This window comes from Chelonoidis abingdonii, chromosome 9 (genome assembly GCF_003597395.2).
Source record: "Chelonoidis abingdonii isolate Lonesome George chromosome 9, CheloAbing_2.0, whole genome shotgun sequence".
Taxonomy (NCBI): Eukaryota; Metazoa; Chordata; order Testudines; family Testudinidae; genus Chelonoidis; species Chelonoidis abingdonii.
In genome coordinates, this window is record NC_133777.1 from 78,563,410 (window position 1) to 78,582,066 (window position 18,657).

At 44.0% G+C, this 18,657-nt stretch overlaps 1 protein-coding gene across 4 annotated transcripts in view; it reads left to right on the forward strand.

The window, feature by feature from the left end:
* Positions 1-18,657, forward strand: part of LRRK1 (leucine rich repeat kinase 1) — a 113,814-nt gene that overhangs the window by 56,292 nt on the left and 38,865 nt on the right. For all 4 annotated transcript variants that reach the window (XM_032766053.2, XM_032766054.2, XM_032766052.2 and 1 more), the window contains 7 exons: positions 432-544; positions 1,783-1,859; positions 11,478-11,607; positions 12,541-12,653; positions 13,910-14,124; positions 17,210-17,374; positions 18,251-18,423. In XM_032766053.2, coding sequence (XP_032621944.1) covers positions 432-544; positions 1,783-1,859; positions 11,478-11,607; positions 12,541-12,653; positions 13,910-14,124; positions 17,210-17,374; positions 18,251-18,423 — 986 coding nt within the window. The remainder of the gene's footprint in view (positions 1-431; positions 545-1,782; positions 1,860-11,477; positions 11,608-12,540; positions 12,654-13,909; positions 14,125-17,209; positions 17,375-18,250; positions 18,424-18,657) is intronic.

Here is an 18,657-nt window from a genome sequence, read left to right on the forward strand (position 1 = left end):
GGTAGGGGAAAGGAGAGGGGATGGTTAATTTCTCCTTGTTTTAAGATCCAAGGGGTTTGGATCTGTGTTCACCAGGGAATTGGTGAAGTCCCTCAAGGCTACCCAGGGAGGGGAGAGTTTTGGGGGGACAGGAAGTGCTCCAGACACTAATTTCTGGATGGTGGCAGAGTTACCAGATCTAAGCTAGTAATTAAGCTTAGAAGTGTCCATACAGGTCCCCACATTTGTACCGTAAAGTTCAGAGTGGGGAAGGAACCTTGACAATTGGGGAGAGTGAAGGAGGGGAGTGTTTATATGCTAGGAAGCTAGTATCTTTGTTAAATAAGAAATGCTTTCTTAGTTTCCTGTTATTTAAGCAGCTGTACCTACCAGACCTCTTTCTGCTTGTTTAATGGATTGCTTCTTGTAAGTGCTGCCTATTCCTCTTTCAGGCACTGGTGTCACTGAAGCTTTTGGGAAATCAGTTAGTTTCATTGCCTTCTCACGATAAGTGGAATTGCAAGCAACTTAAATCACTGGATCTTTCTAAGAACCAACTTGGGAAGTAAGTGTTCCTTTTAGTTTGTGTCAGAGCTAAAATTTAAACTAAAGATTAAAAATTAATAACAAAACCAATCCCTTACATGTGGTAGAAAGTGCTGATGCTTTTACAGACTCACTGGATTAATTCCTTCTATATCGCATATAGTTATCCATACAGCATGAACCACATCTTCTTTTACATCTCCAAAGCATCTTGTACACCTGTGGCATTGAAGAAATATTACTCATAGTTTCTTTGGATATAGCACATGACATTATTTCATGAGTGAATAAAACGTAGAACATACTTCACTCTGAGTGGTTTACCAATGCAAGTACTTATTTGTGAGGAGCATATCTTAACCATAGGCATTTTGTCTGGGCTTAAACTTTTGTATTTCTGTTGGGAGTATGTGATTTGAAAAATGTTAATAATTTGTCTTTGTTTGTTTTTTAAATTAAAATGTAACAGGCCATTAGCCCGTGGCCAGACTAATGATTTTGGCTATTTAGAAAAGAAAACAAAACTTAGGAGTGATATTTTTTTCATTTAGAAAACGTTATAAGGATGTTTGATATGCAGACTTGCAGGTCTGTTCCCTTCTCCAGCAGTGAATGTAAGCACATCAAGCTTCCATGTACGTCATTTGGGTGCATGCCCAGCAGATTTGCTAGATTCATTATGATTTGCCCTGCCAATAGTCTGCATGGTCAATATCAATAAACAAGGATGTATAAATGCTTTAGAAATGTCTCAATCCATCTCCACAATAGCATTCATGGGTCATCTTGTCAGAGGGGTGCTAGCTGTAATAGGAAAAGGCTATTCTACAGAGTCTCTTATGCAGCTTGTTCAATTTTCTATTTGACAATCTCCTAAACCTTGATACCAGTAAAGAGAAAACAAAGTCAAGTTTGCATTTCCCAAATGGAATCAATATAATGCCCCAGAGCTAGGCTAATATGTTGAATGACAGAGATGAGTCTGAACCAAAAACCTTGGGTCCAGGCAGTTCTGAGTTTTGGTGGCATTCAGAACTGCTGCTGAACTCTGTGGCTCAGACCCCTCTTCCACATGCATGGGAATGGGAACCAGCAAAGGCTGTGCTCTGACATTATGAAAGCCTTGCAGAGGCCAAATTCTACAAAGTGCTGAGCTCCCACAGGTTGGGCCCATACCGGTATGAGCTCATGTGAATGTCTCTCAGTGTGGCTTTGTCTTTCTCAAGCATCACTCTGTGCATTTTGTTTCATCTGCAGGAGTGAGGAGGGGTTTAAAACAAGGCGGATTTCCTTTTTTACCACAAGAAACAGAGTGCGTGCAGGCATGGAGGCAGGTATGGTATGTGGTGACCTCCTTTCCTGGGAAGGAGATGGTGAATTGCGCCAAGTGAATTCCAAGGGTACAGGGAGTCTGGCAGATGAGTGGTCAGTGTCAGCACAGCTGCAGCTTTTAGTGCAGTGACATGTAAATATGATGGGAAATACTTTTAATGTACAAATTACTGTAGAACTGGTCTATCCCCTCTGCCCAAATGGCTAATGGGTGAAACCTGCTTCTCTCACTGAACTGTCAGTCCCTCTCTTTGCCCAAATTACTGAAGTGCTTGAGAAGCTAGTCACTCTAGCTCGTGTGCCCTTCGGTTCACTGGGATGGGAAACGAACCAATAATCAGATGATCCCAAGGGCAATACAGCTATGTGGCTGAACTTGCAAAATAGGTTTTGCTTTGTGCTTCTTTGATGATTTCCAAACAGGGCCGGCTCCAGGCCCCAGTGCGCCAAGCGTGTGCTTGGGGCAGCGCGCTGCGGGGGGCGCTCTGCCCGTTGCCGGGAGGGCGGCAGGCTGCTCCGGTGGACCTCCTGCAGGCGTCCCTGCAGAGGGTCCGCTGGTTCCACCGCTCTGGTGGAGCATCCGCAGGCACACCTGCGGGAAGTCCACTGGAGCCGCGGGACCAGCGGACCCTCTGCAGGGATGCCTGCGGGAGATCCACCGGAGCCGCAGGACCGGCGAGCGGCAGAGCGCCCCCATGGTGTGCCGCCCTGCTTGGGGCGGCGAAATGGCTAGAGCCGGCCCTGTTGCCAAAGGTCTCGTGGGAGATTTTCTGGATTACCATCTGTGAAATCCCATGAAGATCAAAAGACCATTTGAAGATATCCACACTGATCCCTGATCTCTGTGGGATTAATTTGCTTTTCTTTTTGTTTGTTTGTTTTTATTTTAGGCCACTCAGATCTTTTATGTGCTACGTTCTCCCTTCGAAGTACCTTCCTGACAGTGCATTTTACAGTTTCCCTGGGGAATTGCATAGAATGGAATAAAATTTAGGTTTTGTGGTGACAGTTAACATTGCCCTAGACATCCTGATGAGAATAGTCCACTAGCCACATAGTCTCACCTCACTGCACTATGAATGAATCCCTCTATTTTTCCCCTTCCTTCATGGGTCATGGACAGAGCAGAAGCATTACCCTCAACACACCCATGACACTTGCAAATCTGCATTAAGACAAAGACTATACTAAAAATCTCACTCTTCAAGGCTTTAGCTGGTCGGCTACAGGGGTCAAGAAGGAATTTTTCCCCTGGGGCACCATCGGCCAGATATGTTCTGAGAGTAGTTTTGCCTTCCTCTGAAGCATCAGGGATTGGCCACAGCTGGAGACAGGACACGTGACAGATGGCTCTGAGGTCACAAAGAGAATCCTCTTCCTAGATGCCTGGCTGCTGCGTCTTGCTCACATGCTCAGGGTCAAACTGATCTCTAAATTTGGGGTCAGGAGGGAATTTCCCCCCAGGTCAGATTTTCAGGGATCTTGAGGGTTTTTTGCTTTCCTCTGAAGCATGGAGCGTGGATCACCTGCTGAGATCATCCAGGCACACCTCACCTAATCAATACCAAGCCATTGCAGTGGTCTCAGGCATTGGAAGACATAATCCCAGCTATACATATAAAATGATGGGGTCTAAATTAGCTGTTACCACTCAAGAAAGACATCTTGGAGTCATTGTGGATAGTTCTCTGAAAACATCCACTCAATGTGCAGCCGCAGTCAAAAAAGTGAACAGAATGTTGGGAATCATTAAGAAAGGGATAGATAACAGAAAATATCATATTGCCTCTCGTATAAATCCTGGTGAACCGCACATCTGAATACTGTGGTGCAGATGTGGTCACCTGTCAAAAAATTATATATGGAATTGTAAAGGGTTCCAGAAAAGGCAAACAAAATGATTAGGGGTATGGAATGGCTCCTGTATATAAAGTGATTAGTAAAGTGTGAGACTTTTACAGCTTGGGAAAGAGACTGAGGTCTATAAAATCATGACTGGTGTGACGAAAGTAAATAAGGAAGTGTTATTTACTCCTTCTCATAACACAAGTACTAGGGATCACCAAATGAAATGAATAGGCAGCAGGTTTAAAACAAACAAAAGGAGGTATTTCTTCACACAATGCACAGTCAACCTGTGGAATTCCTTGCCAGAGGATGTTGTGAAGGCCAAGACTATAACAAGGTTCTAAAAAGAACTGGATAAGTTAATGGAGAGTAGGTACATCAATAGCTATTAGCCAGGATGGGCAGGGACGGTGTTCCTAGCCTCTGTTTGCCAGAAGCTGGGAATGGGCCATAGAGGATGAATCACTTGATGATTACCTGTTCTGTTCATTCCTTCTGGGGCACCTGGCATTAGCCACTGTTGGAAGACAGTATACTGGGCTAGAGGGACCTTTGGTCTGACCCAGTATGGCCATTATTATGATATCCCTTGTTCTCTGCCTATGGCACACAAGAGTCACAAGGACTGAAATGCTTTGTTCTAACCCAAGTTATTGGGCTCAATATAGCTTAACTGGGTGAAATGTAATGGCTTGTGATACACAGGAGGTCAGACTGGAGGGTCTAATTGTTCTTTCTGGTCTTAAATTCTATGGAATCATGAAACTTGCAAAATTTCCTCTCTGTGGAGGTAGGAGCTGCTGTCCAGCAAGTAATGTGTGTTCATATGAAGAAAAGAAATCTCTGTTGTGCATAAGATTTTCTTTAACTAGTTACAAATGAAAAGAAAAATAGCAGGATTTACTTAGAAAGATAAATGCTGTGACATCAATCCCAAGTGTAGAACATGTGGGAATATGACCCTGAACCTTTGTTCTAAAGAATTTGTCAGCGTCAGGGACATCATATCCACTCTGTAAAGCTATTACAACAGCTGGAGGTCAGGGAGTGAACGGAGGACTAACCCAGGGATGCTCTGAGCCAAAGATCTGTCTTGGCCTTACTAACAACCCCAACCCCCACAAATCCTCCTGCTATTCAAGTTAATGCCCATCTTCTGCGTCTACTCTTGTGGAGTAATGCGAAAAGAAGAGGTGAGAAGGAGAGACAAAAGGAGAGGTGGAGGCACTTGTGTCAGGTCATGGAGCAAGGGGATAAGAGAAGTGCATTTTGTTAGTCTGGGCTAGGTGATGTGGATCCAGCAATCAGCTGCAGATGGGGAAGGGCCTCAGCAAAAAGGATTGGTGTGCTTTACTTTGAAATAAAAAATATGAATGTTATAGCAAGATGATGCCAGATTCAGAGGGCCAGATCTTCAGCCCTGCCATAGCTCTTATGTGCAGCTCTGGCTCTTCAAAGGCCTGTTTAACCAGCTCCCCGGGGATTCCTTGTGCAATGAGAATCCCCAAGCAATCCAAAGCCAGCAATGCAGAGAAAGCCCAATCTTCATAACAATCCCTTCCCCCAGGAAAGGGGGTGGGGCCTAGCGAAAGGAGGTATGACCTGAATGCCACTGCTCTCTGACAATCCCTAGCTAGAAAGTCCACTTTGATACATGGGTATCGGGGTGCGACTGAACTTTGGCCAGGGGCCAAACCAGCTCCCTGGCTGGCGCCAGGATTGGACAACCACAAAGATGTAGTAAAATCACCTTTGTCTCCCAGCTTCTCCTCCTGTCCCAAGTGCAGCTTGGTGAGACCAGAGGACGTGACCAGGAGTTTAAAGGACATTTAGTGAAGACAGGAGTCAGAACGCATCAGTTTCATACAAAAAGCTCCCTATATTTAATATAATTTTACCAAATAAACTGTTTACTTATGTCTAGGAAATTATTTACAGAGGATGATTTAGGAATACTCTGTACACTAGGTTGATAAAACTCAGAATAAACTTCTTGCATATGCATGTGGTTGCATTTATGTAGTTTACCCATCCAAAAATATTTTTAGGATGGGAATTATTTTAACAGAAAATCCAGACCCAACCCAGAAAAGTCATACATAATTCATGAATAAATAATTACAATTCATAAACACCTCGAGCCTGTTTCTAACATAGCACACTCTTTTCTATCTAGGGTTAGGAAATGAATTGGGAGCATTGCTGCTATTTTTGGTAGTTACTCGTGTATGTCCATGAGGGACTGAATCTGCCTGTCTATAGCTAGATTAGTTCCATTCATCCATACAGAAGAGGAGCAATAAATACTAAAAAGATTTCATTCATAATGAGTCAAAAAATGAGTGAACTGAACCCAGGAGTGTTTGAGGAATGTTCATCCTCAAATTTAAAGATGTTAATTTTTCTTGTGATTCACTTTACTGGTACTTTCCTCAAGTTCATTTTCACTATGGAAATGCACAGTTGATGATCACTACCTACAAATGCCCTTCTGTATATTTGGATGTCTTGGGGTGACGATCAGAACTTTATTCATGATTTTTGCCATCAGGTGAGAACCATGTTGTTTTATGGTGATGTATGATGGAGTATCCCTCTAACAAAAAGATGGGTCAGTTGACACAATTCAAGAAAGTAAAAGCAACAAAGAGTCCTGTGGCACCTTATAGACTAACAGACATATTGGAGCATGAACTTCGTGGGTGAATACCCACTTCACCCAGACTAACACGGCTACCCCTCTGATACTTGACACTTCGTCGTATTCACCCACGAAAGCTCGTGCTCCAATACATCTATTAGTCTATAAGGTGCCACAGGATTCTTTGCTGCTTTTACAGATCCAGTCTAACACGGCTACCCCTCTGATACTTGAATTCAAGAAAGTGTTCACTATTAAGTGAGCCGGTTTCACCTGTGCCCATTATATCTGTCATGTCATGATTGTCTCTCCCCTCTCAAACAGCATTTATATCACCCATAATGTTGTGTATTTGGTTGTCATGGTTTTTGTTCCTATGGCAACTGAGTTAGATTATTAGGGGATAGCCCAGCCAGCTTCGGCCGGTTAGGCGAGCTCTGCTTCTGTAAATAAATGGTAGTTTTGTTAGCTGTCTGCTGGCTGGCCTCAAGTGATTTCTTCCTAAACCGGCTGCCCCCAGGGATATAACAAGTGGCCACGATAGATGGGTTTCCGGTGCTGCTCCAGTAACAGAAGGAAGTAGAAGTCAAGGTAAAGAACAAACAAACAAAAAAACTGCTTGTTTGCACTGACTGTGAAAGTGAAACTAAAATCCTGGCTACTCTGACCGGTGCCACTGGAACCTTTTGATGAGAAATATAGTGCAAAGCATGTGTATACTGAGCATTTGAGCTTTTTGTTATTGCAATGCATTACAGAAAGAGAAAGAAGTGCCATTTCTTAAGTGTTGTGGGCTAACCCACTGCCTGTCGCAGCTTATACACCCTGTTAAGCCTGAAGACTAATCTTTACGTGGACATTGTGGAACTCCCTGGGATCCCATTTTTCCCAACCACTGGGTAATTGCTGAACAAGTTGTCTGTTCCACAAAAGGACCAAAAGAGTGAAACGTTGAGAATTTGTGCAATTTTAAAAGCTAGCAGACACTGCTATTAAGGGTATGTGATATGATGCCCTGCGTGAAGTTTGTGTGGCTGGTATGGCAGCTTGGAAGCCTATGACAGAGGCTCAGCTTACATTGAAGAATGGCTGTTGATGATTGCTGTCTCCTGGAACTGGCTACAGGGAAGGCCGCAGATAACATCGGTGATCCCTGAGGGGTGCAAAGTGTCACAGAACTCCCACAAACTGGTGGCAGAGTCAAGGAAGTTTACCGCTGTGTAAGCCGGGTCACAGGCCTCAGAATGCTGGTGTAAGGACTGGTGTGTCGACATGTTGGTCAATAAAGGGACATGATTGGTTGGCTGTAAACAAAGAAAAAGAGACCTGTGGTCTGGCCGACAAAAAAGAGGACCTGGCATGACCCTAGAGCAGACCAGGATGGATCAAGTGACACCTCAATCGCAAGAGGATGCCGACTGAGCATGTTTGTGTCTTTGGCGGTGGGCTGCGACTGAATACTGGGTACCCCAGTTGTTGGATGCAAAACTACTGCGAGAACTGGGACACCGTGAGCGTCTTGTTTGGTCTCCGAGATGTGTTAAGAAAAGCTAACGATCTTACCGCTTAAGGCACACAAACTGTTCTGTGCTAAGAGTATACGGGAGAAAAAAAGGTGTGCTCCATGCTTGGGCACTATTGATGTTAGGTGGACTTCAATGGCACGGGCTGCTATTGCCACTGTTTGTGGGCTAGAGGTACTGTACCACAGCCTGTGAATGGTACGTAGTCTCCCTGCTTGGGAAGATTCCAGCTGAACTGGCTTAGACAGATGAGACGGTTTATGACGAGAAGAAACCGAGTCTCACCCAAGCTAACTAAGGAACCCATGCTGCTGTTTTGGAGAGATTGGGAAGTATTGAAGGGAATCACTGGACATTGAACATTAAACCTGACGCCCAACAGAAATATCTGAAAGGCCCGAACTGTGGCCATAATGCCATCAGGCCAACAAGTTGAAAAGCAGACCTGGAAGCGCCCTGGTCACCAATGGAGTCTAATACCAGTTTACCCCATAGGCTCATAGAGCCACTCCTATCGTTCCATAGTGAAAGAAGATGGCTCTCTCCGATTGTGGTGACTTTTAACAGTCACTGTCAACCATCAAGTGTTGGTGCAAGAGAATACCCGCTTCCCCGCATCGATGACCTCTTCGCAGGCCCGGCTGGGGGACAAAAGTTCAGTAAGATTGATCTGAGTCAAGCATATTTACATGCCTGTCGATGAAAAGTCCCCAAGAGCTTGTGACTATTGGTGAACTCATAAGGGCTTAGATACTGTTGCTTACCTTCGGAATAACATCTGCTCCCGCCCTGTTCCAGAAGGGCTAGGACCAATCTTGTGTGGCTTTGTCAGGAGTTCATGCTATCTGGATGATATCCTGTCACTGGAAGGATGAAGAGGATCAACTTAAAGAATAGAGGCTACCCGCTTTCAAGAACTGGAAGAGTATGGCCTAATGAGTTTCAAAGACCAGGTGAATTCTTCAATTTTCCCTCTGTTGAATATTTGGACATATCATTGATTCTGCAGGTCTCATAAGGGCCCTGCAAAAAGTTAAAGCTATTGTGGAGGCTCCCCACCCGAAAGGTAAGCCAGCTGCGCTCGTTTCAGGACTACTGGAACTATTATGGAAGTTCTTCTCACAGTTAGCCCACTGCTAACCACTTATGAGCTCCTTGGGCAGAATCAAGGCCTGGAGTGGACTGAAGCCTGTGATGTTTGCATTTACAAAAAGTTAAGGATGCCATTGCAAATTCTGATTGGCATGCTGAATCTGAAGTTCTACACGCATTTGATCCGTTCTTACCTTTACAATTGGCCTGCAATGCCTCCCTTATGGAGTGGGAAGCAGTCGTGTCACACATTAATGCTTCGAGAGAAAAGAGCCTGTGCTTTTACATTGACTTTGCTGGCTCCTTGAAGGAAGTGTTCTGGTGGCAGTAGATCCCATTCTAAATGGCCAGAAGTCCTATAATTGCAGTCCACTACTGCAGAGAGTACTACCAAAAACTATGAGGACTCTTTCGTCATTTTCGGTTCTGCCAGAACAACTTGTGAAGTGACAACAGACCGAACAGTTTGTCCTCTCAGGGATTTCAAAATTTGAAGGCAAGTGGCAATACACCACATTCACGTCACACCAAAAAAATCCATCCAAATGGATTAGCTGAAAGATTTGTGCAGACAATGAACCACGCTTTGAAATCAGCAAGGGGACAACACTCCATTCAAAAGCGTCTGGATACCTTCTTACTTTCCTACAGAAACACACCTCATGCTACGACCCAGGCATCCCTGGCCTTTCTAATGATGGGATGACAGCTGCGCACTTGCCTTGATCTGCTGAAACCTTCTGAACCCCGACAAATTGTGCAACATCAGCAGCAATATCAAGTCATCAGACAGGCACCCAGAGCAAAAGATTGAACCTTTTGCCTGGGACAGCCAGTTTTGGCTCAGAATTATACTTCCGGAGCTAAATGGGTCCCTGCCACAATCATCACTCAAACAGGACCTATTTCCTACACAGTCTGGACTGCTGAGAATCTTACCTGGCGGTGATATGTAGATCAGCTGTTGCCAGGTCATGCCAGTCCTCAGGACATATCTGCAGTTGAGTGATCTGACTTCACCTCTTCCGGTGAGACATGGAATCACGAATCACCTGTTCCTGACTGTTCTCCTCCATTATTGCCGGCGGCTGAGATACCCCTTTGCCCAGCATGAGCTGATACCACCTCCTCACCTGTTCGTGTTGTGGACCCTGAGCCCATGGTACTTTCGGGTGCAACAACACCAGAAGTTCACTGTAATCCACCTAGAGACAGAAGGCCTCCTCATCCTCTGGATCTTTAGCTAGGGCGAACCCACAGTTATGGGGCAAAATAATCCCCAGGTTTTAGCCAGGAATGGAGGCAGTCTACCCTCCTTCTCTAGTCTAGTGTGTGTTTTATTTAGGGGAGGTGTTCTTATTGAGGGGGAGGAATATGTTGTGTATTTGGTTGTCATGGTTTTTGTTCCTATGGCAACTGAGTTAGATTATTAGAGGATAGCCCAGCCTGCTTCGGACAGTTAGGCAAGCTCTGTGTCTGTAAATAAATGGTAGTTTTGTTAGCTGTCTGCTGTCTGGCCTCAAGTGATTTCTTCCTAAACCGGCTGCCCCCAAGGATATAACACATAACAATGAAAATATCATCATGTGGGACTTGCTGATGAGGTTCTGCAGAATGTTATAAAAAGTATCCTTATTATCATTGTATTCTCCTGTTGGGGCGTAGCATTGAGTGATGATCATTTTCATACAGTGTGTCTGAAATCTTGCTCAGATCTTTCTCTCATTCACTGGTTGCTAGTCTGAAATGGCTCTTTGTGTAGCATCATTCCAGAACAATGCAGCTTCTTCTATGCCTCCATCTGGGGCCCTTGAGTAAATCTTACTTTTATTGCTGCCTGTGGTGAGGGCTCATCTGCCCGCTGTAGTCACTGGCAGATCCTGCTACTCGCTAGCTCCCCCCTCTGTGCAGGGTTAATTGCTAAATTGACCTGATTCTCTGCTCACCCTGAACTCTTGTTGAGTTATTCATGTGTAGTTATCAGACAGAATTGTGGCCAAATTTTGGCTGCTCTTGTGAGAGCACAGGGAACAAACTTCCCAGTGCTTGTGCTCCTTGTGTGCAAGCTATGGGGCTGGATTGGACATGGATGTCATTGCTCGGACCATGAAGCATCTCAGAGGAGACACTGTCCAACCACCAGGGAACACATGCTGCTCCACCAAAAAAGAAAAATTAAATGTTCTTCTAGACACATTCCCAGCGGTGGCTGTGGAGACATTCTGTCTGCCTAAGCGCTCCGCAGGTAGAACATCTCTGTTCACTGCTGGGAATTTCCACGCAAGGGCAAAATCCAGCAATGCTGTGATTGTAAAAGCCATAATCTGGGCCTGGATGCTTTATTAACATCGTTTCTGTTGGTGGTCACTTGCTTTGCCTGCGTTGCTTCATGGTAACTAATTCAATTACCTAATGACCTCTTTGAAATGTTAAGACCAAGGGTTATTGGTCTAGATCCTTGTGGCATATTATGTTTGCTTTCATCTCAGCATGTATTTTCTCTTGTGCTGTTTCAGGTCCCTTCTTGGAGTTTCCAGCATTCCTGAGTGACTCTCTGGAAGTCCTTTATCTAAATGACAATCAGCTAGACACTGTCCCGCAATCCATTTGCCTTCTGAAAGGTCTAACAGAGCTTTATTTAGGGAAGTAAGTACATGCGATGGAAAGCCACATTATTACTCTGCTGCTTTGATGATCAACCTTCTGTCTTAGGCTACATCTACACTACAAGCCGGGGATGTGATTCCCAGCTCCATTCATAGAATCTTAGATTATCAGGGTTGGAAGGGACCTCAGGAGGTCATCTAGTCCAACTCCCTGCTCAAAGCAGGACCAATCCCCAGACAGATTTTTGCCCCAGATCCCTATAATGGTCCCCTCAAAGATTGAATTCCTAGCCCTGGATTTAGCAGGCCAATGCTCAAACCACTGAGCTATCCCCCCTTTATATAGACTCATGCTAGCTCTCATTGAGCTAGCAGGCTACAAATACTAGTGTAGATGTGGTAATTCGGGCAGCAGCAAGGGTTAGCCACCCCCAAGTACACCACCACCCAGACCCAGACCCAGACCCTGCTCAAACCCAATCTCCAAATGTAGACGTAGCCTTAGAGTTGGGGGGATGAACATATGTAAAGTCAGAGGGAGTTGAAGGCACTTAGCACCTCATAGGATTGGGCCCATAGATTTGTATAATTAGGTTGGAGATTTTAACCTTTAAACTCTAGGAAGGACAGTGGTTCTAATGGGCTGAGCAGAGAAATGGATGCTGCTGGCCTGAATGCTAATCCTGACTCTCCACTGTCTCCTTCTGTAGGCTTGAGCCTTAACCGTTCTGCCCAAGCTTTCTCATCTATAAACTGGAGATGATAATACGTACCTGTCACACTGGGTTAATTACATTTTACAAGCACTTTGAAGATGGAAAGTGCTATGGAAGTGCTGAGTATTCTTATGAAAATGTTAATGGGAGAGAGGGGCAGATTTTGTGAAGACAGAATTGTGTAATATGGGAGCCCATAACAGTGGCTACGTACTTACAAAGCCCAGTTATTGGTAGATTTATTTATTTTCCAACAGTAATCCTGGTATACGAGAGCTCCCTCCAGAGCTTGGACAGCTGGCTAATCTTTGGCAGCTGGATATTGAGGAACTAAATATCAGCAACATTCCTGCAGAGATCATAAAAGAGGGTAAGTCTGTATTCTAGACATATTTTAATAAATTCATCTCTTTGAACGGATATCAGAATCACTTTTTTTAAGTCGTCTTCAGTAGGAAAGAACTGTATCTGCACAGGGAATGTTAAAAGGAATTGCATAGGGAACTTCCCACACAGTGCAAAGTCAACCCCAGGACACAACAAGGGAGGGGTCCAGGCCCTCCCTTGGCCATGGATGCTACCACAGAGTGTGTTCCAGTCTCTCCAGTGGAAGGGGAGGTGACATAGGGAGAGGTCTCAGGCTCTCTGAGGAGAGGGAAGGGGAGGCAGGAAGAAATCTGGGCTGGTTCCAATTCTTTCGGTGACAGGGGGAGAGACTGAGAGAACCCAGTTGATCTCCCTCACCCAGGGCTAGTCCTTGGAGATGGGGAAGAAGCAGCAATCGAATCTTTCAGCCACCAGCATGGCCTGAAATGGGGACTGCGTCTGTTCCTGGGGCTTTGGCTCCCAAGACACCCTTGATCTGGCTCCCCATTTACCAGAACCCTGTGAACCATCTCTTAATGCAGCCTCCTCCACCTATTCTGGTTCCAGGCCCCAATCTTGGGAAAATTCTGGTTGCACCACTGTTCAAACCTCAAAGCAAAATGCTGACCATTGGTTCCATTTACGAAATATTTTTATGTCAGAAGAATGAACTGTAAATACAACCTTTTGTTGGCAATATATTATGCCAGAGAACTTTTGTGGTAGATTTTATAGGATTGTAAATAGTTTATAATATTTTGACAGCTCTTCTCAAGTATTTTGCAGTAACGGCCTAAAACACTGCAGAGAAACATTAATGTGTAAGCTGTCATGTTTTGGACCAGTTATAACAGCATAGTCTTTTATTTAAAAAAAAATGATTTTTTCTTAAATAAAGTGCTGTGGTCTAAACCTAGTTTTAAGTAGAAACATGAAAGTGTAAGAACATACTGAGTATATGCCACTGCTGTATTAGTGTGTTATGTTTCCTCTGAGCTTTTGAAGAGTGAAAAAGAAAGTATTTTTTTTTCTCTTTACACTCACTGTAGCCTCTTGCTGTGTTGACCTTTTGGTGGGATCAGGTCTGTCCATTAGGAATTTCATTCCTTTTGTTTATTTTCTGAGCCCTTTCGATCAACAGAGAAACTGCAGTGAAAATACTTCTACTACTGGTATGCCTGCTGCACTAGATTTTAAATGGCCCTGCGGCACATTTTCAGATTGCTAAGCACAGGATCTGTCCACCCTTTTTTCCAATAGGCCCTAAAACAATATTAGCATACTTGCGGGCCCAGCTGCGCAAAGCAGAGAAATGCAAGCTGATGAAGATGATTATTGTTGGTCCACCGCGGCAGGGAAAGTCAACATTTATCGAGATCTTGCAGACAGGGAAAGTGCCACAGATGATGCACAGTGACGCCACCATACGGACAACAAAATGGGAGCTTCAGAAACCAGCTGGACTCAAAGCCAAGGTGAATAATGGTCAGAGATACTTTGCTAGTGTAGAATGGTTTGGAACAGGAAGGATTGCCAGTGAGTCATGTAGTCTGCCCCTTAAACCAGTGCTAGACTGACTTCTGGAAGGGGGAGGGATAGCTCAGTGGTTTGCACATTGGACTGCTAAACCCAGGGTTGTAAGTTCAATCCTTAAGGGGGGCCAGTTAGGACCCTGGGGAAAAAGGAAAAACACAACACCACAATTGTCAGGGACAGTAGTTGGTCCCCTAGTGAAGACAGGGGATTGGACTCAATGACCTTTCAATGTCCCTTCCAGCTCTATGAGATAGGAATATCTCCACATATTTCATTATCCCTAAATCAGACCTTGTAAATGGTGTTAATTTACTCTCATAACTCACCATTCCCTTTGGCAGCTTGTTTCATTGTGCAGTTGTCTACATTCCTACACTGTAGTTAAAATATTTTTCTTAGTACAGCCTAAAGCTCTTGCTTCTGGTTCACTCTTTACTTAGTGGTCTCTGCCCTCTTTAAAACATCCTTTATTCAGTGCTAATTTCTAATGAAAGACATGGCAGGGCACAAGCAGTTTTTTTACATTCATAACTGATGCAGCAAGCCCAGAGGTGCCAGGGCTATGAACAGGCAAGCCCTGGCACAAATTAAGCACTGCCTGTGTTTACCACTAGTCACTTCTCACATCTTGCCTTTCTACTGATCATACCTAGTTCTGACAACCCTTCATTATTTCTTCTGGGCACTAAGGCCCAGATCCACAAAGGTATGTGGGCTTCTAACTCCCCTTGAAATCAAGTGAATCTAAGGAGAGTCATCTAACTGCCTTTGATTTCAATGGGCATTGGGAACTTAACTCATGTAGGCATTTCTGAAAAGGCCATTAGGTGCCTGTCTGCGTCTTAGGGAGCTAGTTACCTTTGAAAATCTGATTCAAGGAACTGATTGAAATTAGTGGCCCTATTTGCCAGCTTCCAAGTGGAAAATAAGGATTTGGAAGAGAAATGAGTGGTCATAGACATAAGAATGTACACTCTTGAGCAGAGAGAGCAAGGTGAAACCAAATATCGGCTTATAACCAGTGGCTGTAGCACCACTTTCAGGACTGCAGCAGAACAACTGTTTTCAAATCTTCAGCTGGCCAAGAGCTTTATTCCCTAAACTATTTGTTTCAAGACACTGATCCCTCCCCATTTTTGGCAAACTTTATGCCATTTTTTAAATAGATGCTTACTGTATGAAAGATTAAATCAGGCTCTGTGAAGCAAGCTCCTATGGAGAAAAGAGGGGACAGTTTAAAAGAAAATTTCCAATGGAAAACAGATGCCGCAAAACATTTTTTAGATTGGTGGAAAAGGGAAAGACATTTATGCCAGTCCTTATCATAAAACCTTATAGAGTTTAAGTGGGATGAGACCAGTGGGATCCTATAGAAGCATAACAGAATTTACTGTACAATCCTATGGAATTTAATGGAGAATGATCTTTTATGGACTAATTGAACTAACTTATAGAATTGTAAAGCAGGGATGAATTCTATAAGGTTCAAATCAGCTACAGAAATGTAAACATTTTCTATTTGGTTCCATGGAACTTTTCTTTAAGGCTAGGGTGTTTCTTTTCCATTCTTTCTAAGTTGGGTGCAGTGAGACACAGCCCAATGAAAGAACATGGAAATGTTTGTATGTTGAACAAAGAGCCCTGGAGATACAAATTTTTCAGGGATTAGCATCCGTGGAGCACCATTCAATTAACTAAGCTATCTCCTGCATTTCTGCAGAGTGCAGCCTGCAGACAACACTTCACTGATCAAGAAAATCCAGTTTGAGGTCTTAGGCCTTTAAAGTGGAATTTAATATTCTGACAAAGTTACTGACTGATCTGCAAAGGACTAGAATCCTATAAACAGTGGCCGAACGGTCTGGTTCTTACCTCACTTACAATGGTGTAACTCTATTATTTTGAGTGGAATCATTCCTGATTTACACCAATATGAGGTCAGTATCCGGCCCTGTGTAGCCATAAGACTCTGCCCTTACTAACACTGAATTCCACCACAGGACAGTAGAAATGAGCCTTGTCCTTCAGATGCATCACAGGGTGGCAGGAACACAGGGCTGTTCTCGGGCTCTTGCACCCCAGGCAGGTGGAGGGGCCCACGCTCCCTGGCTCGGCTCTGGTTTCTGCCTTGGACAGGGCTTTGGGGGAAGAGGAGCAGCAGATGTGGGCCACAGAGCATGTTCGAATAAATACACAAAAGATACTGAGATACTACACTGGTGGGGGGTTATAAGCACCATAGATAGAACCCAGGCTGTAGGGGGCAGAGTCATATCCAGTACTTTAAAACTTCCTCTCAAATTCAAGGGAGTCTGGATTTGAGAGTCCTCTTTTGGACCATCTCCGGCATTACGCTGCACCTGGCATCAGGGTTTCTAGTGACATCCAGCATTGTTAATCAGTGGCATGAGAAGCTTTGAACACCAAAGTATCTAGACAGATCCTGCCCTTATGCAGCCTTGGTGGGAATCGAGACTAAGGGTACGTCTACATTTCGAGCTGGAGGTGTATTCACACCAGCTCAAGAAGACATACCTGTGCTAGCTCTGATCAAGCTAGTGGGCTAAAAATAGAAATGTAGCAACTGTGGTAGGAGGGGCATGTCACCCAAGTATGTGCCTAGCGTCTTGCACAGAATTGTACTCAAGACAGCTAGGCCCTGCTACTGCTTATTCTGCTGCAGCTGCTCTGTTGTTGGCTTAGTAGCTTGACCAAGGTTTACCTGTTCATGGCTCAGAATGAGTCTTTTGCTTGTGCTGGAGCATTAGCTGGAGATTTACCAGTATCATGGTGCCACTATAGTCTTAACAGCAAGTGATTAGTTCTGATTTCCTGCATGGAAATGGCAGCCACATTCAATAATTGCTTGTGGATTTTGATTTCCTTGAGGCACAATTGCAACATCGATACTGTTCTAATATCCTACATTATGCAGACACCAAGGCCTCGGTTTATACTTCAGCTATTATCGCCCCATGACTTACTCTAGCTGTTTTATTTGACCACTTCTCTTTGTCTAAGTAGATTGATTCGGTGGAATTCAATGTCTGGGATATCGGGGGCCCAGCAAGCATGTCTACCGTCAATCAGTGTTTCTTCACGGACAAAGCATTGTATGTAGTTGTGTGGAACTTGGCACTAGGGGAAGAGGCTGTTGCAAACCTTCAGTTCTGGTTGCTGAACATTGAGGTAAGAAGTCACTTTGGGTTGTGGGATTTTTTTAGTAGTATTTCTGTCCATCAGTGGGGATGTTTTACATTCATTTAGAACCTCTCTTATAAGCTCAGCTATCTGTGAATTTTATGTTGTTCTTGGGATATAAATTGCCGTTGTACCATAGATAGGTCACTACATTTAATGATTTTAATTCATCATCTATGCACATCAGAGAGTGAAACAAAAGCTGATATTTAAATTCAGACTAAGACAAAGCTGCAAATACTCATTAGTGCCTAGTCAGTGTGGGTTGAGGGGATTTCTAAGCAGTTTCTATCTTGTGCTGGTTAGTTGCACTTATTCTAGTCTTCTGGCCCAGAGACATTCTGTTTTAACATTTTTTAGTTCAGATATTTAGGTCTCCAGTGCTCTCTATGGCTGAATTCCATTTCAATGCATAAAGATAGGTCTAAGCTACAGGGCTGACATTCAGCATTCAATGGTGTTTGGATCTGGAGATTGAGTTAATACCATAACAGAGAGTATGGTTACACTGGAACCGTGGGGTGTGACTGTAGCTTGTGTAGACATTTCGAAGTTAGCTTTAATCGAGCTAGTTCAGGTACCAGAGCAGTGAAACTGTTGCAGCACGCACATAATTACCCAGAATTCCAGGGAGCTTGTAAAGCCTGTGCTGAAGAATGTACTGTTGCAGCTTCACTGGTCTAATACCTGAGCTAGCTAGAGTAAAGGCAGCTCTGGTATTTCTGTTTGACACCAGATACCCATAAGTGTAGTGTGGACGTACCCTGAGAAAGGGGCTAACAACACAGTTTGGTTCTGATCACTTGTCAGTTCCGTACATTACATAGTCTGGGTGCAAATCAGGGTCCATGTTTTTCCTTTCAGGCCAAAGCTCCGAATTCTGTCGTGTTAGTGGTAGGAACACACCTTGACCTTATCGAAACTAAATTTCGCATTGAAAGGATAGCAACTCTTAGAGCATATGTCCTGGCTCTTTGTCGCTCTCCTTCTGGATCAAGAGCTACTGGCTTTCCAGATATCACATACAAGCATTTACAGTAAGTACAATATCCCTTATATCGCTGTGTCTCAACCAATGGGTTATACTTTATGGCCCCTAAATGTAAGTAGCTTTTGTAAATTTTTTGTTTCCTTGCTAACAATAGATCTAAAAACTCATTAGCTTTGTAGTTCATCTGTATTTTGGATTTTTTCTGGTATAATTAGAGAGAGAAGTATGGCATGCTGTAGTGGGCTCAACATGGGTCTAAGAGGCAGGAACTCCTGAGTTC